We start from the raw sequence: 23,585 nt of genomic DNA, 5'->3' as shown, positions 1-23,585 counted from the left end.
GTGATGAATTTTCATAAAGTATATAATATCCATGTAACCAATCCAGATCAAAGATCTTTATCATTACCAGAAACCCAGAAGCAATCCCACCTACCCTCTTCAAGTACTACTCCCTTCAAGGGTAACCACTATCCTGAGTTCTAAGACTGTAAATTAGTTTGCTGGCTTTTTGTTTCTTACTATATATAAATGGATCCATGCAGTATATACATAACATCTGGCTTCTTTTGCTCAACATTCATTTTGTTGTGATTCATTCATATTGTTGCATATAGTTTATTTTTCAGGATTCACATTTAGAGATAAATTGGGCATTCTAGAACAAGTTTAGGAACATAACCTTGGAGACCTGCAGTTCTAATTCATTATTTTATTCTTAGATTCATTTCAATAGAAAATGAAGAAAACTAACAGTGAGTGCATGGTATGTCCCAGGTTCCCCATTTTTTATAGTAAAACTGAGATTAAACAGTAAAACTGAGATTAAGCAAGTTATCCTTTTACCCATAGCTATAAATTTAAGAGCTAGAATTTTAATCTGTCTGATTCTATCACCCCACAATGTTTCGCTTAGCCACACAATTTCCTTTTACCTGTTTTTCGAAACCAATGAGCTTCGTTAATCTTAGAGGCTAAAGTCCAGGTTTCTCCTTCAAATAACTGAGTAAGGTTCAGGAGTGCTGCATCAAACAAGAAAATCTGATATTGAGGTCTTTTACTTTATACTCTAACAAAGTTGTTAATCCTGCTTTAAAAACAGTCAGACATGAGCCTGGATTTAGAAAGTCCTTTTTCAGTGTGTGTGCATGAGTGCATACCAAAATAATTAAAATGACAAAAAGCATTACCAAGCTCTTATAAACTGTTAATTCAAACTCTGGAGAACAAACACATCTTTGGAGAGATTTTTAATTAGAGCAATCATTCACTACCTGAGGTAGAAAGATATGATTTATGTGTAAGGAAAAAAATAGAAATAATCATTTAAAATACTGAAATGGAGATTGAGGATTGGAAAGATACTGATAGGTTAGCATAATATTTATTTACTGAACTCCTAAGCAAGCAAAGTACAGAACCAAAATCTGTTGTGATCATCAGAAAACATTTATTACATACTCTTGTGCCCTTCTGAGAGAGAAGAATGCCAACAGTAAACATTCCTCTTTTGAAAAGCTGTGGTTTCTAAACTGCTTTGTTACATTTAACAACCTGTTGACAGATATTTGAGGTGTAGAAGTGAACTACTGCAATAAATGGGATAGAATTCCTAGGATATGGAGTTTTTGGTGTATTTTAGACTTAAGGAAATTGGTACATTGTTGTTATTTAGTCGCTAAGTCATACCCAACTCTTTTGTGACCCCATGGACCGTAGCCCACCAGGCTCCTCTGTCCATGGGATTTCCTAGCCAAGAATACTGGAGTGGGTTGCCATTTCCTTCTCTGAGGCATATTCCTGACCCAGGGATTGAACCCACATCTCCTGCACTGCAGGCAGATTCTTTACCACTGAGCCACCAGGCATGGGCAGTAGAAATCAGAAGACCTATTAGGCAAAAGCAACACCAAGAAAGAAAGCATGGAGTTGGAAAAAGAAATTCAATGGAGCTAGGAAGTTAGCTGAATGAAGTGGGCAGGCAGGAATTATTGGTATACAGAGGAGGTGACATAGACTTGGATAGATGGATAGTGACTATAGTGAAGTCGCTCAGTCGTGTCCGACTCTTTGTGACCCTGTGGACTATAGCCTACCAGGCTCCTCTGTCCATGGGATTTTCCAGGCAATAGTCCTGGAGTGGATTGCCATTTCCTTCTCCAGGGGATCTTCCTGACCCAGGGATTGAACCCGGGTCTACCGCAATGTAGACAGACGCTTTACCGTCTGAGCCACCAGGGAAGTCCAGATAGATCGATGGACAGCCTCAAAATAACAGAGTAAGCAATCTGAATTTGATGCAGAGATCATGAAAATTAGTGGGGTTCAGAGTGTTTTTGTTTTGATCCTTTTTTACTTGTTCATTTTCTAGGTTAGAATCAAGTGGAAACAGAGATGGAAGGCAGGTAGGGAGGGAGGAAGGAAAAAACAGAAATGTCTTTTTAAAAACTGTAATAAAAACAGAGCTGAAATCACATTTGGAGATGAATGCTAGTGACAGCAAACTTTTCTCTGCTTGTGAATAAAGAAACTAGATATACTGCTGTGACAAATGTTAGTAAAAACATGAAGCTTAACTCAAACATGAAGCCTGAGGCAGTGTGCTCAATATACTTGGAGAATTTATATATTGATAGAGGATAGAGGCAAGATGAATGAGTGAAAATAATCAAGGAGATATTTACCTGTATTGAAGTAAGCCAAAATTCTATCCATTTCTTGCCTTCTAAAAAGTAAAGAAAAGAGTATTTTCCTGCTGTTCCAAAGCTTTACTTCAGAAAAGTATCAAAAAGAGACTCTATTTGTACCTGAGAGCTTCTCAAAGAAAATGCAAAATTGTGAAGTTTGTTGCTCAAGGTGCAAATCTATCATTTTACACTGTTTTTCCCCATTATAGGATACTGTTCCTCAGCCCCAATGTCCTCGTATTTTTTTCTCTCTTCCCCCTCTACACCTAAGCAAAGGATTTCAATGACTGATAAAGTTTTATATTACAGGGTCGTAGAATTTGAGAGCAGGTACTGATCTCTGTGATTTTCAACTTTTTTTTTTTGAAGAGGGGAAACCAGAACCTGTGTTTCAGATAAAATTTTATAAAACTCTAATATACAAGAAGAGACAGAAGTGTAGCTGCTCTGGTTGAACCATTCGTGGGCTAGTAGATGTTCTTTATTTTTTTGGATGTTCTTTATTACTGTATTTACATGAAAACAATAAAGGCATATTTTAAAAATATTCCGTAATTTAAGTTTGTCCTTAATTCAAACAAGATGCCTTTCTTTTTCCCTATCTTCAAATTAGTTTTAATGAGTGGGATTTGACTGCATTGCAATTACATGGAGTATGAAGCACCCTTTAAGTCCAATATAAGATCTTCTTATAAAGAACTGATATTTAGTCATTTAAACAAATTGAGTGACTATTACGTATCTGATACTGTCCTAGGTTTCAGAGATACAAAGATCAATATAAATAGCCCTTTTTAGCCTTCAAGAAGCTTTTATGTTCTATTAGCTATCAAGGTTTAGTCTCTGAGTTTCCTATTTTATTCTTTAACTTTTCATTGTTGAAAATTTCAAAGAAGTTTACATGTGTTAACAGATGAATGAACCCCCAGGTATCCATGGCTTAGCTTCAATAATTATTAATTCATCATCAATCTTATTTCAGTGATACTTCCACCTAGCTATATTATTTTGAAGCAAATTCCAGACATCACATAATTTCATCCATAAATATTTTAGGGTGTGTCTATAAGATAAAAGGATTCTTTAAAAATCATAACTATATTACCATTATATGCTTTAAAGATAATACTTTTAAAAAAATTTTTAAATTATTTATTTGGCTGTGCTGGGTCTTAGTTGTAGCATGTGGGATCTTTTAGATGTGGCATGTAGGATTTAGTTTCCTGACCAGTGATCAAACCAGGACCCCTGCATTAGAAGTGTGGAGTCTTAGCCAAGTACCACCAGGGAAGTTCCAATAATTTCTTAATATCATCAAATATTTGATCATTATTCAAATTCCAATTATCTCAATACTTTTTTTTTTTAAGTTTAAGTGCCCTTCAAATGGATTCATAGAACCTGTAAAGAAGAGGCAAAACTTAACCATACATGTATGGGTAGAATTTGTATTATAAAAAAAGTTATGTCATCAATATAATATTACCTCAGTTATAGACGGTTCCCAATGAATTTAGCTGAAAAAATACTATACCTCCAGGTACAAACATACAAAGCAAAAATGAAGTAGTGGTACACTATTATAGACTTTTTGTTCAAGCAGAGACAATAGAGATGAGTGATATTTCTCTGAAAGTCATCCCTACTCAAGATCTTGAATAGTTTTCTTTTAAATTATTAGGAGTAAATGAATTTTGTGAATGAAAAATGGCTGACCTAATTCTTCCACAAATTGTTAAGTTCTTGATATCATATGCCACAGAAACTGTGAGCAGAAAGATATCTGAATACTCCCAGCTGAGGTGATAGAAAATCGGAATCAACAAAAATCAGGTTATTTATGTTTCTGTGGGAAAGTAAGAGATACATCTATATGTAAGTCTCCTGTTAAGAAAGGGAAAAACAGACTTCCCTGATGGTCCATGGTTAAGAATCTGCCTGCCAAAGCAGGGGACATAAGTTTGATCCTTGGTCTGGTGAGATTCCACATGCCACAGGAGCAACTAGACCCACGTGCCACAACTACTGAGCCTGTGCTCTAGAGCCCATGAGACACAACTACTGAAGCTTATAATATAGAGTCTGTACTCTACAACAAGAGAAGCCACCGCAATGAGAAGCCCTCGCACCACAATTAGAGAGTAGCCCCCGCTCACTGCAACTGGAGAAAGCCTGCATGTAGCAACGAGGACCCAGCACAGCCATAAATAAATAAATGGGAAAAACAGATGCAATATCATAATGAAATCATAGCTAATGTTACTGAGGGCATGGTAAGGGTCTGGCAATATTCTAAGTGTTTTACACTTATTTATTCATCAAGTCATCACAGTAACCTCATAGGGTAGGTACTATTATTACACCCATTCTACAGATGAGCAAACAGAGGCCCAGGCTACATATCTAATAAGTGGCAGAGCCAAAATATAAATCCAGGAAGACTAGCCCCAGAGTCTATACTGCCCTTACCCATTATACTATATATTTCTCAATATTACATTTCTAGTGGAAGTTTTTCTATTTTTTTTCTAATGGTGAATACATCATTTCTGTTGAATTATAACTTACTTGTTTTCAGATTCTGGCATTTGAGAAATTCTTGGAAGACAAAGACGAAACAAACACCTGTATGATAAAGTAATAAAAAAAAATGATGCTTAGAAAGAAATCAAGTTAGTAATCTTGATTACCCCAGGGGGTGGAAGTAAGAAAAGAGAGAGGAAAAGGAGATTAATTATTTTATTTGTAAGTCTTTGTATGTCTTAATGGTTGCAATGAAAACATACCAACTTAGTAATTTTGGAAGAGTAATTTAGTAAAATAATTTTAAAACAAAAGCACTGCTTATTAGATATTCTTAAATAGTTCCACAGTTTATATCATTGCCCCAAATCACCTGTTGGAACATTAGGCATAATGTACAAGTCTTTTATATTTTTCTTTCTATAAAGGAACCTGGAACTGGCCTTTGGGTTCCATATAAACTAGGATGAGTACTTTTTGAAGGGATCTGGCAGCATGATGACAAATGGACAAAATAAGGTATTTTGTTAAGTTTCAAACCTTAAAAATCTTTAAAAATAAAAAACACTATCAATCATCCTGGATGATTTTAGATATTTATCTGACTAAACATATGCAAGTATCTCAAGACTCCTTCTGATATTATTATATCTGTGATTCCATTTCCCTTCAGAAGAGTGGACTCAAGTACAGTTGGCCAACAGGATAATCACTACAGAACCCTTCTGGTTTCCAGTTTTTCCACTGGCATATTCTCTACCATTACCTCAGCCTCCTCTGCCTGATTATTGTATGTAAAAGTTCCCTTTTGATAAATCATTTTCCTTCATAGAAAGAGATAAAGAAAAGATCAGGTTTAACTGATATGTTCTTTTTTTTGTTTGTTTTTTTACTTTAAGCATTCTTACCAAATTTCCAATAGCATTTTTCACAGAAATAAAAGAAAAAAATCCTGAAATTCGTATGGAACCACAAAAGACCCTGAACAACCAAAGCAAGCTTGAAAAAGAAGAAGAAAGTTAGAGCCATCACATTTGTTTTCAAACTATACTACAAAGCTATAGTTATTAAAACAGCATGGTACTGGCATAAGAATAGTCACATAGACCAATGGAATAGAATAGAGAGCCCAGAAATAAACTCACCTATATATCATCAACCAATATTTGACAAGGGAGACATGAATACTTAATAGAGGAAATAAAATCTTTGTCAATAAGTGGTACTGAGAAAATTGATATCCACACACAAAAGAATGAAACTGGACCTTTATCTCTCACTACACAGAAGACATAGATCAAAATGGATTAAAGACTTAAATACAAGACTTAAAACCAATTAAAAAACAAATAAATTTTTAAAAAAGAAAAAAAAACCAACAAAAAACAAAAAAACGTAGAAGCATAAAACTCCTGGAAGAAAACACAGGGAAAAATTCCTTGATAATGACTTTTTGGATATGATACCCAAAGCACAAGCAACAAAAGCAAAAATGAATTAAAATGAGTAAGTGGGGCTAAATCACAGTAAAAATATTGTGCATGGCAAAGGAAACTATCAAAAAAATGAAAAGGCAACTAATAGAATGGAAGAAAATATCTTCAAATAATATATATGATAAGTGGTTAATATCTAAAATATATAAGGAACTCCTACAGCTCAACTGCAAAATACAATCTTATTTTAACATGGGAAGAAGCCCTGTAGAGATATTTTTCCAAAGAAGACATCCAAATGGCCAACAGGTACATGAAAAGATGCTCAACATTATAATCATCAGGGAAATGCAAGTCAAAACCACAGTGAAATATCACCTCACACCTGTTAGAATGGCTATTATCCAAAAAAAAGAGATAAGTTTTTTTATAGAAAAAAGGAAACCCTTGTGCATTGTTGACGGGAATGCCACTGTGGAAAAAGAGCATGGAGGTTCCTCAGAAATTAAAAATAAAACTGCTATACAATTCACCAACCCAACTTTGGGTTATGTATCTGAAAGAAAGGAAATCAGTGTCTTGAAGAAATATCTGCACCCCCATGTTCACTATAGCATTATTTGCAATAGCTAAGACATGGAGACAGCCTTAAGTGTCCATCAATGGAGGAATAAAAAAATGTAGTATGTGTACTTGCACACACACACACAGGAATATTATTTAACTAGATAAAAGAAAAGTCCTGTCTTTTGTGACAACATGGACAGACCTTGAAGGCATCATACTAAGTGAAGTAAGTCAGACAAAGAAAGACAAGTACTGGATTATCTCCCTTATATGTGGAATCTCTAAAAAAAAAAAAAGCAAGCAAGCAAGAAATAACAAAAAAAGGAAGAAATCCAAACACACAGAAACAGAGTAGAATGATGTTTGTTAGGGCCTGTGGGTGGACAAAATGGAGAGATGCTGGTCAAAGGGTATAAACTTCCAGTTACAAATTGAATACAGCCCAGAGATCTAATGTACAGCATGGTGACTGTAGTTAACCACACTGTATTATATACATGAAGGTTGCTAAGAGAGTAAATCTTAAAATGTTCTCACCACATACAGTGTAGTATTTTGTGAGGTGATGGATGTAATCTTCTTGTGCTAACCATTTCATAATATGAATGTGTATTAAATCACCAAGTTACATACCTTAAACTTACAAAATACCACCATTTGTCAGTTATATCTCAATAAAGCTGGGGAAAAAAACCCCACTTGGTATTGTAGGCATTGTTTCAGCCTGAAGCCATCAGTACTATTACGGCAAAATTTATAGACCAAGAGTAACATGTATAGAGGAAATGCTTTTACATCCACAGGATGTGGATTACTTACTTTAAAGCTGTAAGAACTTGTGGCGGCTCTTCCGAATATTTAGCTAAATTTTCCAAAGCTTTTACTGCTACGACTTGTTGGCCATTCTAAAAAGGATAAATATGATATGTTAAATTACATTTCAAAATGATACTTATAAAATACTGTCTATATTCCTGCCCATTAAGGACAAGAAAAAAAAATCTAAACTTGTCTGTTTGCATTCTCAAACTAAGAGTTGCTGCAAGATGGTAGAAGGATTACTCACTGAAAAACTTTTTACTAAACAGGTTCATATTGGCCCCAGAAAGCCACTCCTCTCTATCCACAAACACTCATAGCCTTGCCAACACTGCCTTAACTCCACTAGGACTAATCTTACTGTGCTCTTTATTCCTGTTTATCAGCAGTAACCAAAAGAACCCCAGACTCTGAGATCACCCTCATTTCCAGCACCCTAATCCACATAAGGGTTTCCCAAATGGCTCAGTGGTAAAAAAATCCACCTGCCAACGCAGGAGACACAGGATTGATCCCTGGGTCAGGATGATCCCACTCCAGTATTCTTGCCTGGGAAGTTCCATGGTGAGAGGAACCTGGTGGGCTACAGTCCATGGGGTGGCAAGAGTTGGATACAACTCTTTTTTGACTATAAACAACAAACCTTTCTAATTCACTCCTTTTATCACTCCAGCAATTCTTCCACTGCATTAAGATCACCAATACACTGACACTACTAACATTTCACCATTCCTAATCTCTTTGAAGTCCTCCTCTGTATCTAGTTTAAATTCCATGGGGATTCATTATAACCATTTCCTTCTTTCTTGATTTTCCCGCCCCTCTTTTGCTTCGTTGTGTTCATCTGGCAAAAGTATGTTGTTGTTGTTCAGTCACTAAGTCATGTCAGCAAACCCAAGCCTGGTTAAATTCAACTTTCTAGTCACTTTTGTGCCTGTATCCATGCAGCTGAAACTAGCCAGATAAAAACCTATACAACTATTTATTTTAAAATTTCATCAAATGGACCTTACTGCTACAAGGCAAGCATACCACATACCCTTGCCATTCACTTTTCTGATTTTCTGGATGATTAGTTGACATCTTGTCCTCTTTTCTCAAGTCTCCAACACCTCCTCTCCTATTCTTACTCTCGGGTGATGACCTTGTTTACCACTTCATTGAGAAAAGTGAAGCATACATGACTACTGGAAAAACCACAGCTTTGACTATATAGACCTTCATTGGAAAAGTGATGTCTCTGCTTTTTAATACACAATCTAGGTTTGTCGTAGCTTTTCTTCCAAAGAGAAAGTGTCTTTTAATTTCATGGCTGCAGTTAGCATCCACAGTTTCTTTGGAGCCCAAGAAAATAAAATCTGTCACTATTTCTACATTTTCCCCTTCTATCCATCATGAAGTGATGGGACTGGATGCCATAATCTTATTTTTTTTGAATGCTGAGTTTTAAGCCAGCTTTTCTTCCTAGAGCCAATCCCCAAAATTACACACTTGTGTCCATTACTGTTTAATGACATTAGTCTAACAACTTTCATTTTTGTAACATTGCCAACTTTTGTTCTCTAACTGGGTCATTCCTATCAGTATATAAGCATTCTCATTCATCCCATTTCAAGCAAATAAACAAGCCTCTTTATCCTACTTCTCTCACCAACTACTACCCAACTTCTTTTATTTTTCTTGCCCAACTTCCTTTCTTCCCTTTGTAGTAAATGTTTCTACAGAATTGACTATACTTATTGCATACAATTTCTTTCCTTCAATTCTCTCTTGAGCCTACTGTAATCAGGCATTTGTCCTACCTCGACCCAAACTGCTCGTCAAACTCACCAACGACCAACATATTATAAATTCCAATGGTCAATTCTCAGTCCTCATGGTATTTGACATATCAGCAACAATCAACATAATCACTCTTTCCTCCTTGAAACACAGCTGCCTTCTAAGACACCACACCATCCTTGTTTTCTCCTACCTCATGGGTTGTTCTCTTTCATTAATTACCCTTTTATTGGTTCCTCTCAGTTCAGTTCAGTCACTCAGTAGTGTCCGACTCTTTGTGACCCCATGGACTGTAGCACGCCAGGCCTCCCTGTCCATCACCAACTCCTGGAGTTTACCCAAACTCATGTCCATTGAGTCAGTGATGCCATCCAACCATCTCATCCTCTGTCATCCCCTTCTCCTCCTGCCTTCAATCTTTCCCAGCATCAGAGTCTTTTCAAATTAGTCAGTTCTTCGCATCAGGTGGCCAAAGTACTGGAGCTTCAGCTTCAACATCAGTCCTTCCAATGAATATTCAAGACTGACTTCCTTTAGGATGGACTGGTTGGATCTACCTGCAGTCCAAGGGACTCTCAAGAATCTTCTCTAATACCACAGTTCCTCTGAACAGTTACTGGTTCCTCTGCTTTTCTGCAAACCATTAATATTTGAGAGCTCCAGGCTCAGTCTCTGGTCATCTTCTCTATTTCATTTATACTCCCTTCCTTGGTGATGGTATCCCAGTCTAATAGCTTTATATATCATCTATATATTCGGAGAAGGCAATGGCACCCCACTCCAGTACTCTTGCCTGGAAAATCCCATGGATGGAGGAGCCTGCTAGGCTGCAGTCCATGCTAAGGGTCAGACACGACTGAGCAACTTTACTTTCACTTTTCACTTTCATGCATTGGAGAAGGAAATGGCAACCCACTCCAGTGTTCTTGCCTGGAGAATCCCAGGGATGGGGGAGCCTGGTGGGCTGCCATCTATGGGGTTGCACAGTCGGACATGACTGAAGTAACTTAGCAGCAGCAGCAGTAAACCTTTCTCTTCAGCCCCGACCTCTTTCAGAACTCCAGAGCTGTATCAACTGACTACTCGGATCTCCATTTGGATAGTCTAACAGACATCTCAAATGCATCATGTCCAAATTGCACTCCTAACTGTCCTCCCAACTCTGCTCTATTTGCAGCTTCTCCTAGTTCAGTTGATGGCAACTCTTTTTGATGACCCAGTCTCTTTCTCTTATACCCTTCATCTGTCAGCAAATTCTCTTATCATTTACCTCCACTGTTATCTCCCTTATCTGAGTCACCTTAATCTTTTCTCTAGATTACTTTAAAAATTTCCTATTAGGTATCCTTGCTTCCACCTTGGCTCTTCTTTTCTGGCCTAGTCTCAGTATAACACCCAAGAGTATTTCTGTTAAATAAAAGTCAAATCATGTCACGACACTCCAATGTCATTCAGAGTAAAAGTCAAAGTACTTTCACTAGTCTATAAGGATCTATATAATCCAGACTCTCTATTACCTCTCTGACTTGATCTCTCATTAATCCCACCCTTTATTCACTCTAGCCATACTGGCTTCCTTGCTACTCCTGGTTCCTACCTTACAGACTTTGAATTGGTGTTACCTCTGCCTGGAATACTGCTCCTCTTCACTTCCCCATCTACAGGGCTAACTCCCTCACCAATTTCAAGTCTTCATACAATGTCATCTTCTTGATGAGACCTATCCTCATCACTCTATTTGAAAAAAATAACTCACACCCATTTCAGCCCATCCCCATCCCTGATCTGCTCTATTAAGACTGCTCTATTTTTTCTATATTGCTATCAACTTCTAACATATTATGTCATTTCTTATTTATTATGCTTATTAATATTTTCTTTCCTCCTGCTTGAATGTTAGCTCCAAGAAGGCATATCAATGTTTTGTTTACTTATTTATACCAAGAGCCCAGAACAATGGTAGGCACATAGTAGCTACTCAATAAATATCTGCTGAATGAATGACAGTCTCATTAGCACTTGAAATGCCTTTTGCAATACACTAAGTGAAGACTGGATTCCATCCTTGTTCTTTTGTAGAAATATATTCAATTTCCTGGGCTTGGCTCATCCATACTTCCTTCCATCTTCTAATTCAAACTACTTTGGGTTTCTTCCCCCCAATTCTTTCTCTTCTATTACAATTATTTGCTTTTCAGAAATATAGTTCCATAATTCTTCCACCACCTTTCTTCTGCTTTCCATCAGATATAACTGTATAAACCTTCCTTTAAAAATATATTTGTTTTTGGGTTCCCCATTACAGATTTTTTTCTCATTTTCTGCACAAACACATCCTGTATCCACATCTGCCAAATATTTTTCCTCTTCCAGGAGTTTTATTATCCTATTCATTAACATCAAAACACATATCATTCAAAACTATATTCAGCTATTACTTTGAGCAAGATACTGGACTGGGTACCAGAAATACAGTCCTCAAGTGTCAGGAAGCATTTAACAGGAGGCTTCCTGTGTGCTGTTTTGGATCTGTCATGAATCTTCTGTTCCTTATTAATTCCCAAATATTCAGGAATTAAGAGGGGTGGCAAACCGCTCCCAGGGCTGAGGAATGCATGCATTTCCTTCGTTAGTTTTTCCATACAATAATAAGTAACTATTTACGACCCTCTTCCTTTTTATGAACCATAAGGTAAAAGTGATTATTTACAACCCTCTCTCTTTGATATAGATTGCCTTATGTTTCCTTCATAGTTTGTAAGTCTAGACTTTTGATCTTTATCTTTGCTGAACAAAGCTACCTTGTAAGACACTATATATACCCACACTATGTTGAATAAAACACCTTTGCTCCATCAGAGCTTGGGTCCCCGTGTCTTTCTCTCTCTCTCTGGCTAATTCTCTGGAGCACAGAAACTCTCATGCTCACTCTCCTGCCCAGGCTTCTAAGACCCTCTCAAGAAGGCGCACTGTGCCTTCACCCCCTGGAGAGGGCGCCCAGTGCCTTCGTGAGCAACACAAGCCCTGTGTCAAGGACTTCACTGGTTTTCTGCGTAAACCAGGGAATATCAGCCTCTCTCTCTCTTTTACTTTCTTATCATCAACTCCAGACCACCAGGTTCTGGTCCATTAAAGGATCTCAACACTCAAGGATCTTGTAAGTCAAGTTGGACAGACAATCCATGCATTAGCAATATAAGACAGTATATAAAATATAGACCAAATAAGTAGTATACACATTAAAAATGACTGCAATTCAGAGTAGGAGGAGAGCACTGAGAACTAGAATTGATTTGGGAAATCTGTACAGTGGAAAAAAATCTTAAGGTAACATTTAAATAAGAACATTTCTTAAAAAATAGAATGGTGTCAATAAGACAGGGAAAAAGGAATGTGATTGGCCTGTTTGAGAAACACTGAATGTGCTTGGAGTTATAGAAGTCTTATGTGTCTGCTATTCTAGACCCTGTGCCTAAGTGGCTTATATCACTATGATGATGATACAGGGGAGTAATATGAGATAAAGTAGAAGAGACAACTGTGGCCAGATTGTATATTGTTGATAATATACTTGACAGTTGTTAAAATGCTTTTCCTAATCCTATGTATTACTAAGACCAGAATTTTGCCAATAAAAAAGGAGGTACAAGTTATTATTGCTTCCAAACTAAAGTTGTTTTTTGGTTATCAACTAGAAAGGTCCATTAAGGTTCAAACTTTTTTTTTGCAAACCAAGGAGATAGACACGTCTCCAAATAAATATTTTTTTTTGCATAGTAGAGCATTTTAAATCTCAAGTTTCTATTAAAAGTTAATGTTTTGCTATGTGTATTTTCCTATTGTTTTAAGAACAAATATCTAACTTCACTTTGTTTTATTTACTTTAAATTATAAAAAGATGAAGAGAAATAAAACAATTCTACAACCAAATTTGGTGTGAAAATAATGAGGCAAAATAGATGGTAAAGAAAAACCTCTCCTGTGCCTAACTGATGATGATTCCATCATAATAGTCTCTGAAAATGGAAAAGAGGTAAAAATCTCATAAGTGGCTACATAAGAATTACCTCTAAAGCAAACTGGGCAGCCAAACAGAAAAGCATGACACCTGAAGTTCTCTTTGTAGATACATTATTCTCATTTTGCTCTTCAGTCGTTAATAAATACTCCAAACTGAAAATTGCCTGCAAAGCTGAAAAACAAGGAGACAATTAAACATGAGATACTCTTATCAAAGATAATAGCTATCTATGGTTATTACACCACAATGACTTTGGAATTCATTTTAAGAGCACTAATATCTTATTAATTTTCAAAAGTCACCTAAATAGCTAAACTGTTAAGGAAGACTTGAAAGTCAGAAAAATGCCCAACTGAGCAGTTCACCTCTTTGAATTTATTCCATGGATATACCTGCAAAAGTGAATAAAAACATACAAATATATTCACACAACAATTTTTTATAAGAGTAAAATATTCTAAATTTAATCAATAATGAATGGGATAAATATAATTTGGTACATATAATACAGAACAGAGTAAAAAAAATTATATTACATTTCATTATATGCCTTAAAGGTAGACCATGGTAAGTTAAATATATGTACTATAGACCTTAAGTAACAACTAAAATAACAAAAGAAAAAGTTATAGCTAATAAGCCAAAGAATGAGATAAACATAATGATAAAACATTGAATTAACCCAAAAGAAAGCAGAAAAAAAAAGAAAGCAGAAAAAAGAAAAATGGCAACAAAGACCAGAAAAGACAAACAGAAGACAAATAACAAGATGTTAAATTTAAACCTAGCCATATCAACAATCACGTTAAAATATAAATGGTCTAGAGGATCCATTTAAAAGACAGAGACAGACTGAATTAAAGAAAGCGACTTTTAGCTATACACAACTAACAAAAAACATACTTTAAAAATAAAGCCAAAACTGGTTAAAAGACAATGATAGGATAATATACACTCTGGCAGAGGTTATCAAAAGAAAACCGGAGTGGTTATATTAATATCACACAAAACAGGTAAACATAAATTCAAAAGTTCTCAACAAAGTACTAGCAAACCAAATGTGACAACACACTATAAGGATCATACACCACGATCAAGTGGGATTTATCCCTGGGAGGCAAGGATTCTTAAATATATGCAAATCAATCAATGTGATACACCATATTAACAAACTGAAGAATAAAAACCATATGATCACCACAATAGATGAAGAAAAAGCTTTCATCAAAATTCAATACCAATTTATGATAAAAATTCTCCAGAAAGTGGGCATAGAGGGAACCTACCACAACATAATAAAGGGTATATACAACAAACCCACAGCAAACATTATTCTCAATAGTGAAAAACTAAAAAGATTTCCTCTAAGATCAGGAACAAGACAAAGGTGTACAATCTCACCACTATTATTCAACATAGTCACGGAAGTCCTAGATACAGCAATCAGAGAACAAACAAATAAAAGAAGTACAAACTGGAACAGAAGTAAAACGTTCACTGTTTGCAGATGACCTGATACTATACACAGAAAACCCTAAATATACCACCAGAAAACTACTAGCGCAAATCAATGAATTTAGTAAAGCTGCATGATACAAAATTAACACAGAGAAATCTCTTGCATTCCTAAACACTAACAATGAAAGATCAGAAAGAGAAATTAAGGAAACAATCCCATTTACCATTGCAACAAAAAGAATAAAATAACCTAAGAATAAATCTACCTAAGGAAGCAAAAGACCTGTACACAGAAAACTGTAAGATATTGCTGAAAGAAATCAAAGATGATACAAACAGATAAAAGAGATATATTATGTTCTTTGATCAGAAGAATCAATATTGTGAAAATGACTATACTACCCAAAGCAATCTACAGATTCAATGCAATCGCTATCAAATTACAACATTTTCCACAGGACTAGGTAGGAAAATTTTACAGTTTGTATGGAAACAGAAAAGACCCTGAATATCCAACGCAATCTTGAGAATGAAAACTGAAGCTGGAGAGATCAGATTCCCTGATGTCAGATTATGTTACAAAGCTACAGTCATCAAGACAGTATGGTACTGTCACAAAACAGAAATGTACAGCAATGGAACAAGACAGCAAGTCCAGAGATAAATCCATGCACTTATGGTCACCTAATCTGTGATAAAGGAAGCAAGAATATACAGTGGAGAAAAGATAGCCTCTTCAATAAGTGGTGCTGGGAAAACTGGACAGCTATGTGTAAAAGAATGAAATAGAATACTTCCTAATACCATGCACAGAAATAAACTAAAAATGGATTAAAGACCTAAATGTAAGACTAGACACTATAAACCTCTTAGAGGAAAACATAAGCAGAACACTCATTGACATAATTCACAGTAGGGTCTTTTTTGAACCACTTCCTAGAATTAAAAAAAAAAAGAACAAATAGGACCTAATTAAACTTAAAAGAACAGAACTGCACTCATCTCACTCGCTAGCAAAGTAATGCTCAAAATTCTCCAAGTCAGACTTCCATAATATGTTAACTGTGAACTTCCAGATGTTCAAGCTGGATTTAGAAAAGGCAGAGGAACCAGAGATCAAATTGCCAACATCCACTGGATCATCAAAAAAGCAAGAGAATTCCAGAAAAATATCTATTTCTGCTTTATTGACTATGCCAAAGCCTTTGACTGTGTGGATCACAATAAACTGTGGAAAATTCTGAAAGAGATGGGAATACCAGACCACCCAACCTGCCTCTTGAGAAAGGGGAATCCTCTTGCATTGCTGGTAGGAATGCAAATTGACACAGCCACTATGGAGAACAGTATGGAGGTTCCTTAAAAAACTAAAAACTATCATATGACCCAGCAATTCCACTACTGGGCACATACCCAGAGAAAATCATAATTCAAAAGGATACATGCACCCCTGCAGCACAATTTACAACAGTCAGGACATGGAAGCAACCTAAATGTCCATCAACAGAGGAATGGATAAAGAGATTTGGTATATACAGACTATCAAATATTAGTCAGCCATAAAAAAGAATGAAATTGGGTCATTTGTAGAGATGTGGATGGACCTAGAGACTGTCATATTAGTGAAGTAATTCAGAAAAACAATTGCATATTACTGAATATATGTGGAATCTAGAAAAATTATATAGATGATCTTATTTGCAAAACAGAAGTAGAGACAGAGATGCAGAGAACAAAAAAATAAACACCAAGGTAGCAAAGTGGGGGGTTGTATGAAGTGAGAAATTGGGATTGACAGTTCAGTTCAGTCGCTCAGTCATGTCTGACTCTTTGTGACACCATGGACTACAGCACTCCAGGCCTTCCTGTCCATCACCAACTCCCAGAGTTTACTCAAACTCATGTCCATTAAGTTGGTGATGCCATCCAACTATCTATCCTCTGTCGTCCCCTTCTCCTCCCGCCTTCACTCTTTCTCAGCAACAGGGTCTTTTCAAATGAGTCAGTTCTTTGTATCAGGTGGTCAAAGTATTGGAGTTTCAGCTTCATCATCAGTCCTTCCAATGAATATTCAAGACTGATTTACTTTAGGATGGACTGGTTGGATCTCCTTGCAGTCCAAGGGACTCTCAAGAGTCTTCTCCAACACCACAGATCAAAAGCATCGATTCTTCGGGACTCAGCTTTCTTTAAGGTCCAACTCTCACATCCATACATGACCATAGCCTTGACTAGATGGACCTTTGTTGGCAAAGTAATGTCTCTGCTTTTTAATATTCTATCTAGGTTGGTCATAACTTTTCTTCCTAGGAGCAAGCGTCTTTTACTTTCATGGCTGCAGTCAACATCTGCGGTGATTTTGGAGCCCCCCAAAATAAAGTCTGTCACTGTTTCCACTGTTTCCCCATCTATTTGCCATTAATTGATGGGACCAGATGCCATGATCTTAGTTTTCTGAATGCTGAGTTTTAAGCCAACTTTTTCACTCTCTTCTTTCACTTTCATCAAGAGGCTCTTCAGTTCTTCTTTGCTTTCTGCCATAAGGGTGGTGTCATCTACATATCTGAGGTTATTGATATTTCTCCCAGCAATCTTGCTTCCAGCTTGTGCTTCATCCAGCCCAGTGTTTCTCAAGATGTACTCTGCATAAGTTAAATAAGCAGGGTGACAATATCCAGCCTTGACATACTCCTTTCCCTATCTGGAGCCAGTCTGTTGTTCCATGTCCAGTTCTAACTGTTGCTTCCTGACCTGCATACAGATTTCTCAGGAGGCAGGTAATGTGGTCTGGTATTCCTATCTCTTTCAGAATTTTCCAGAGTTTGTTGTGGTCCACACAGTCAAAGGCTTTGGCATAGTCAATAAAGCAGAAGTAGATGTTTTTCTGTAGCTCTTTTGCTTTTTCAATGATCTAACTTGGGATTGACATACATACACTATTGATACTATGTATACAATAGATAAGCAATGAGACGCTATTGTATAGCTCAGGGAACTCTACTCAGTGCTCTGTGGTGACCTAAATGCAAAGGAAATACAAAAAGGAGGGGATATGTGTATATGTATAGCTGATTCACTTTGCAGTACAGTAGAAACTAACATAGTACTTTAAAACAACTATACTCCAATAAAAACTAATTTAAAAAATAATGGACAAAACAGATTTCAGAGCAAAGAGTTAGTGCCAGAAGGTTATTTCATGATGATAAAGGAATCAATTTATTATGATGACATAACAATCCTGAATGTTTATGCACCTAGTACCAGAAGGAAAAACTTACAGAACTCCAAGGAGAAATGAACAAATCCATAATTATAGTCAAAGTTTTCAATGAAGGCTCTCAAATAATTGACAGGACAGGTAGACAGAAAATATTTATATTTAGGATATTTAGAATATTTATAAATAGGATATTTAACAGTATTAATCTATCTGACCTGATTGACATTTATAGAACACTTGACCTTACATCAGCAAAATACACATTCCACTCAGGTATACAGGGAACATTTATCAAGAAAGACAATACTCTAGTCCATACAACAAGCCTTAGCATATTTAAAAGGATTCATACAAACTTATGATCATAGACTGAAACAGAAATTAAATTAATAAAAAAGTTATCTGAAAAAAATTCTCTGGAAATCTACAAATGTTTGTAAAATAAATAGCATACTTCTAAACAATCCATGGGTTTTCACTGGAGTCAAGTCACATTGAAAAATATAACTGAATTAAAATGAAAACACAATATATAAAAATTTGTGGATTGTCACTAAGGCAGCACTTAGAAGGTAATTTATAGCATTAACTGTTTATATTAGACCAGAATAAAGGTCTAAATCAATAACCTCAGCTTTCAACCTTTGGAAACTAGAAAAGAAATAGCCAATGAAACTCAAAGTAAGTAGAAGAACGGAAGTGATAAAGATCAGAAAATTAATAAATGAAACAGAAAACAGAAAAAATAGAGAAAAATTAATGAAACCAAAAGCTAGTTCTTTGAGGTCAATAAAACTGATCAGCTTACAGCCACTGACAGGAAAAGAGAGAAGATGCTAATTACAGATATCAAGAATGAGAAATATGACATCATTTTAGAATTTACAGATGTTAAAAGGATAATATGAATGACATAATGAATGATTTTAGGCCAATAATTGCAACAACTTAGATGAAACAAAATTTCTTCAAAGACATAAACTACCAAAGCTCAGGAAATAATAGATAACCTGAAGAATTCTATTATCTATTAAAGAAATTGAGTTTATAATTAAAAGCCTTCTCATAAAAAAAATTCCAGCCCCAGATGACTTCACTGGTGAACTCTACCAAACATTTAACAAAAAAATAACACCAACTGAGCAACAAAAACTCTACTAGAAGATGTAAAAAGGAAGTGTATTTTCCAATTCATTCTATGCAATAAGCATTACCCTAACAGGAAAAGAAAACCAGAGGCCAATATCTGTGACCATGGACACAGCCACAAATATTCTTAAACAAACTATTAGCAAATCCAATCTAACATTATATTTAAAAAAGAACACATCAAGACCAAGTGGAGCTTATTCCAGGAAGGCAGCATTGGTTCAACAGTTGGAAAATCAATATAACTGACCATACAAAAAACGTCAAAAAACTGATCATTTTGTTTGCAAATATTTTCTTCCATTCTGAGGGTTGACTTTTCATTTTGGTTATGGTTTCCTTTACTGTGCAAAAGCTTTTACGTTTGATTCGGTCCCATTTGTTAATTTTTGCTTTTATTTTCATTACTCAAGGATGTAGATTGAGAAAGATCTTGCTGTGATTTGCGTCACGGAGTGTCCTGCTTACATTTTCCTCTAATAGTTTTATAGTATCTGGCCTCATACATTTAGGTCTTTAATCCATTTTGAGTTTAGTTTTGCGGATGGTGTTAGGGAGTGTTCTAATTTCATTCTTTTATATGGAGCTGCCCAGTTTTCTCAGCATCACTTATTTAAGAGACTGTCTTTTCTCCATTGTATATTCTTGCCTCCTTTGCAACAGATTAGGTGTGTGGGTTTATCTCTGGAATTTCTATCCTGTTCCATTGATCTGTATTTGTTTTTGTGCCAGTATGGATTAATCTTTCCAAAAATACACAAACAGCTCATGAAGCTCAACGTCAAAAAACAACCCAATCAAAGAGTAGGCGAAGATCTAAACAGATATTTCTTCAAAGAAGACATACAGATGGCCAAAAAGCATATGAAAAGATGCTCAACATCATTAATTATTAAAGAAATGCATATCAAAACTACAATGAGATAGCACCTCATACCAGTTAGAAGGGCCATCATCAAAAAATTTATAAACAATAAATGTTGGAGAGGCCGTGGAGAAAAGGGAATCTTCCTGCAGTGTTGGTGGGAATGTAAACTAGTATAGACACTATGGAGAACAGTATGGAGGCTCCTTAAAAAATTAAAAACAGAGCTACAATATAATCCAGCAATCCCACTCCTGGGTATCTCTCCAGAGAAAACCGTAATTCAAAAAGATACATGACCATTCACTGCACCATTATTTACAATACTCAGGACATGGAAGTGACCTAAATGCCCATCTACAGAGTAATGGATAAAGAAGATGTGGTATAAATATATGACGGAATATTACTCAGCCACTAAAAAGAGTGAAATAATGCCACTTGCAGCAACACGGATGGACCTAGGGATTGTCATACTGAGTGAAGAAAGCCAGACAGGGAAAGACAAATATGATAACACCTATATATGGAATCTAAAAAAAGGGTACAAAAAATTTAAAAAGGGTACAGGTGAACTTATCTGCAAAATAACAGAGTTACAGATGTAGAAAAGAAACTTATGACTACTAGGGTGTAAGGGGAAGGAGAGACAAAAGATTGGTACTGACATATACACACTACTGTATATAAAAGCAATAACTAATAGAGACCTACTGTATAGAACAGGAAACTCTACTCAATACTCTGAAATGGCCTATATTGGTAAAGAATCTAAGAAAGAGTCAACATATGTATATGTATAACAGACTATCTTGGTTGTACACCTGAAACTAATACAATATTGCATTAATACTTTAGTTTAATTACTATTAAAGTATACTCCAATAAAATTTTTTAACTTGATAATTTCAATAGATGTAAAAAAAATCATGACCAAATTCAACATCCATTTCTGATTAAAAACATCTAGGAAACTGGAAACAGAAGGGAACTTCCTCAATCTGATGAAAAGTATCTATGAAAAACCTATAGCTAACATCATACTTAATGATTGAAAATTGGATGGTTTCCCTCTAAAATCAGGAAAAAGTCAAGGATATCTGCTCTTTACCAATTTTACTCAACACTGTGCTAGAGATTCTAACAAGTACAATAACACATGAAAAAAACTGCACCCAGATTGGGCAGAAAGTAGTAAAATTGTCTTTATTTGTAGATAACATTACATCTACAAGGAAGCTACTGAAAGCAATAAGTGAATTTAGAAATCTTTAGGATACAAGATCAATATACAAAAATCATTTGTATTTCTACATACTAGCAATGAACAATCAAACTCCAAGATTTTTAAAAAATGCCATTTGAAATAGCATAAAATATACAGTATACTTAAGGATAAATCTGACAAAAGATGAGTAAGACTGATATGATAAAAGATAGAAAAGATCTCTGAGAGAAATTAAAGAGCTAAACAAATGGAGGTATATAACTCCATTTCACAGATTGGAAGATGTTGATTCTCTCCATACTGATGTATATCTACATTCAATGGAATCTCAATCAATATTTACTTTTGTAGAAATTGAAAAAACTGATTCTAAAATTCACAGAGATGTACAAAGACTTAACCTAAACAATTTGAATGAGAAGAATAAAGTTGGAGGACCAATACCACCTGATTTCAAATTTACTATATAGTTACATTAATCAAGACAGTGTGGGAATGGTGTAAAGATAAATAGATCGGTGGAACACAATGAAGAGTCGAGAAAGGGACCCATACACAGCTGATTTTCATTAAAGGTGCAAAGGAAATTCAGTTGGGAAAGGACAGAACTTATAAATAAATGAAATTGGAATAATTAGGTAGCCATGTGCCAATAAAGGAACTTCAATCCATACCTTAAGTCAAAAAAATGCAAAATGGATCACAGAACTAACCATAAACTTTAAACCTAAAACCACAAAATTTCTTGAAGAAAACATAGGGAAAACTTTTTGTGATTATGGATTAAGTAAAGATTTCTTAGTTACAATACCAAAAAGATCCATAAAAGAAGAAAAAATATAAATTAGACTTCATCAAACTTGTCATGAAATACACTAAGAAAATAAAAAGAAAAAATTTATAAAACACATATCTGATAAATAACTTGTATTTAAAATATATAAAGAACTCTCAAAATTCAATAAGAATATAAAAGCTCCTTATATAAAACTGGGCAAAAGATTTGTACAAACACTCCATCAAACAAGATGTATGGATGTCAAATATTAGATATTGTGGAAACACTAATTATAACCTTATCATGATATCTCAACCTGCTAATTAGAATGACTAAATTTTCCAGTGGACAATTCCAAGTGCTTATAAGGATGCAGATCAACTGGAACTTTAACATATAGCTAGTTAGAGCATAAAACTGTAGAGCCATTTTAGAAAAGAGCTTGGCAAGTTTCTAACAAACATATACTTATCATATGACCCAGCAAACATATCCCTCAATATTTACCCTAGAGAAGTGAAATCTTGTCATTGCACAAAATCTGTAAATAGATGTTTATCACACCTTTATTCATAATCATCAACACTGAAAAATATTTGAATATCCTTCAACTGGTAAATGTATAAATTGCAAATGTATAATGTATAAAATTCATTCATACTTATGAAATACTACATGAATAAAAAAAGAACAAACTATATCAGTATGAATGAGTTTCAAAGGCACACACAACAGTATGAATGAGTTTCAAATGCATTATACTAAGTGAAAGAAAAAAAGCTTCATATTATATGAATTCATTTATATGATATTCTGGAAAAGGTACAATTATAGAGAGAAATGAGATTAGTAGGAATGGCTAGAAGTAGTGGGAAGGAGAGACAACAAAGGGGCATGAAGTTAATTTTTTCTTCTATATCATGATTGTGGTGCTGGTTACATGAGTGTATGCAATTGTCAATTTGTCATGTCATACACTCATGTCAGTTACTAATATAAATAAATCTCATAAAATCCTACACTAGGCAATAATAAATTTTATTGTATGTATTTTCAGTAAGTATGTATGACTAAAAATGATCACAGATAAATGGGGAAGAAATAAAAAGACTGAGCTTATGTTATGCTTAAAAAGTAAAATAATTTTAATAGAATGTTAAAAGAAAAAGTTTAACTGGAAATCTGGTTTTGTGGGGTTATTTTTTTGCTACTTCTGCTGACAAAAGTTTCAAGTGCTTCTATACTTCAGCATAATATATCAAGAAAAATAAATGCCCAGAAGTCTCTAATAAAAACCTTAAAAACAGACATTGAAAGCAATATTAACCTTGATAAAGAGCTGATTGCAATTTGTTATTCCTTAATTAATATACAGGTATACTTTACTACCC

At 35.1% G+C, this 23,585-nt stretch overlaps 1 protein-coding gene across 2 annotated transcripts in view; it reads right to left on the bottom strand.

The window, feature by feature from the left end:
* TEX11 (testis expressed 11) overlaps nt 1-23,585 on the bottom strand; it is a 203,971-nt gene that overhangs the window by 60,240 nt on the left and 120,146 nt on the right. For both annotated transcript variants that reach the window (XM_002700044.5, XM_024988612.1), the window contains exons 18-22: nt 13,540-13,664; nt 7,691-7,776; nt 4,914-4,970; nt 2,343-2,383; nt 594-680 (exon numbers count right to left, since the gene is read on the bottom strand). In XM_002700044.5, the coding sequence (XP_002700090.2) occupies nt 594-680; nt 2,343-2,383; nt 4,914-4,970; nt 7,691-7,776; nt 13,540-13,664 (396 nt within the window). The remainder of the gene's footprint in view (nt 1-593; nt 681-2,342; nt 2,384-4,913; nt 4,971-7,690; nt 7,777-13,539; nt 13,665-23,585) is intronic.

Source organism: Bos taurus, chromosome X, assembly GCF_002263795.3.
Source record: "Bos taurus isolate L1 Dominette 01449 registration number 42190680 breed Hereford chromosome X, ARS-UCD2.0, whole genome shotgun sequence".
Lineage (NCBI taxonomy): Eukaryota > Metazoa > Chordata > Mammalia > Artiodactyla > Bovidae > Bos > Bos taurus.
The sequence above is the reverse complement of the archived record's forward strand: the minus strand, read 5'-3'. Positions and strand labels throughout refer to the sequence as shown.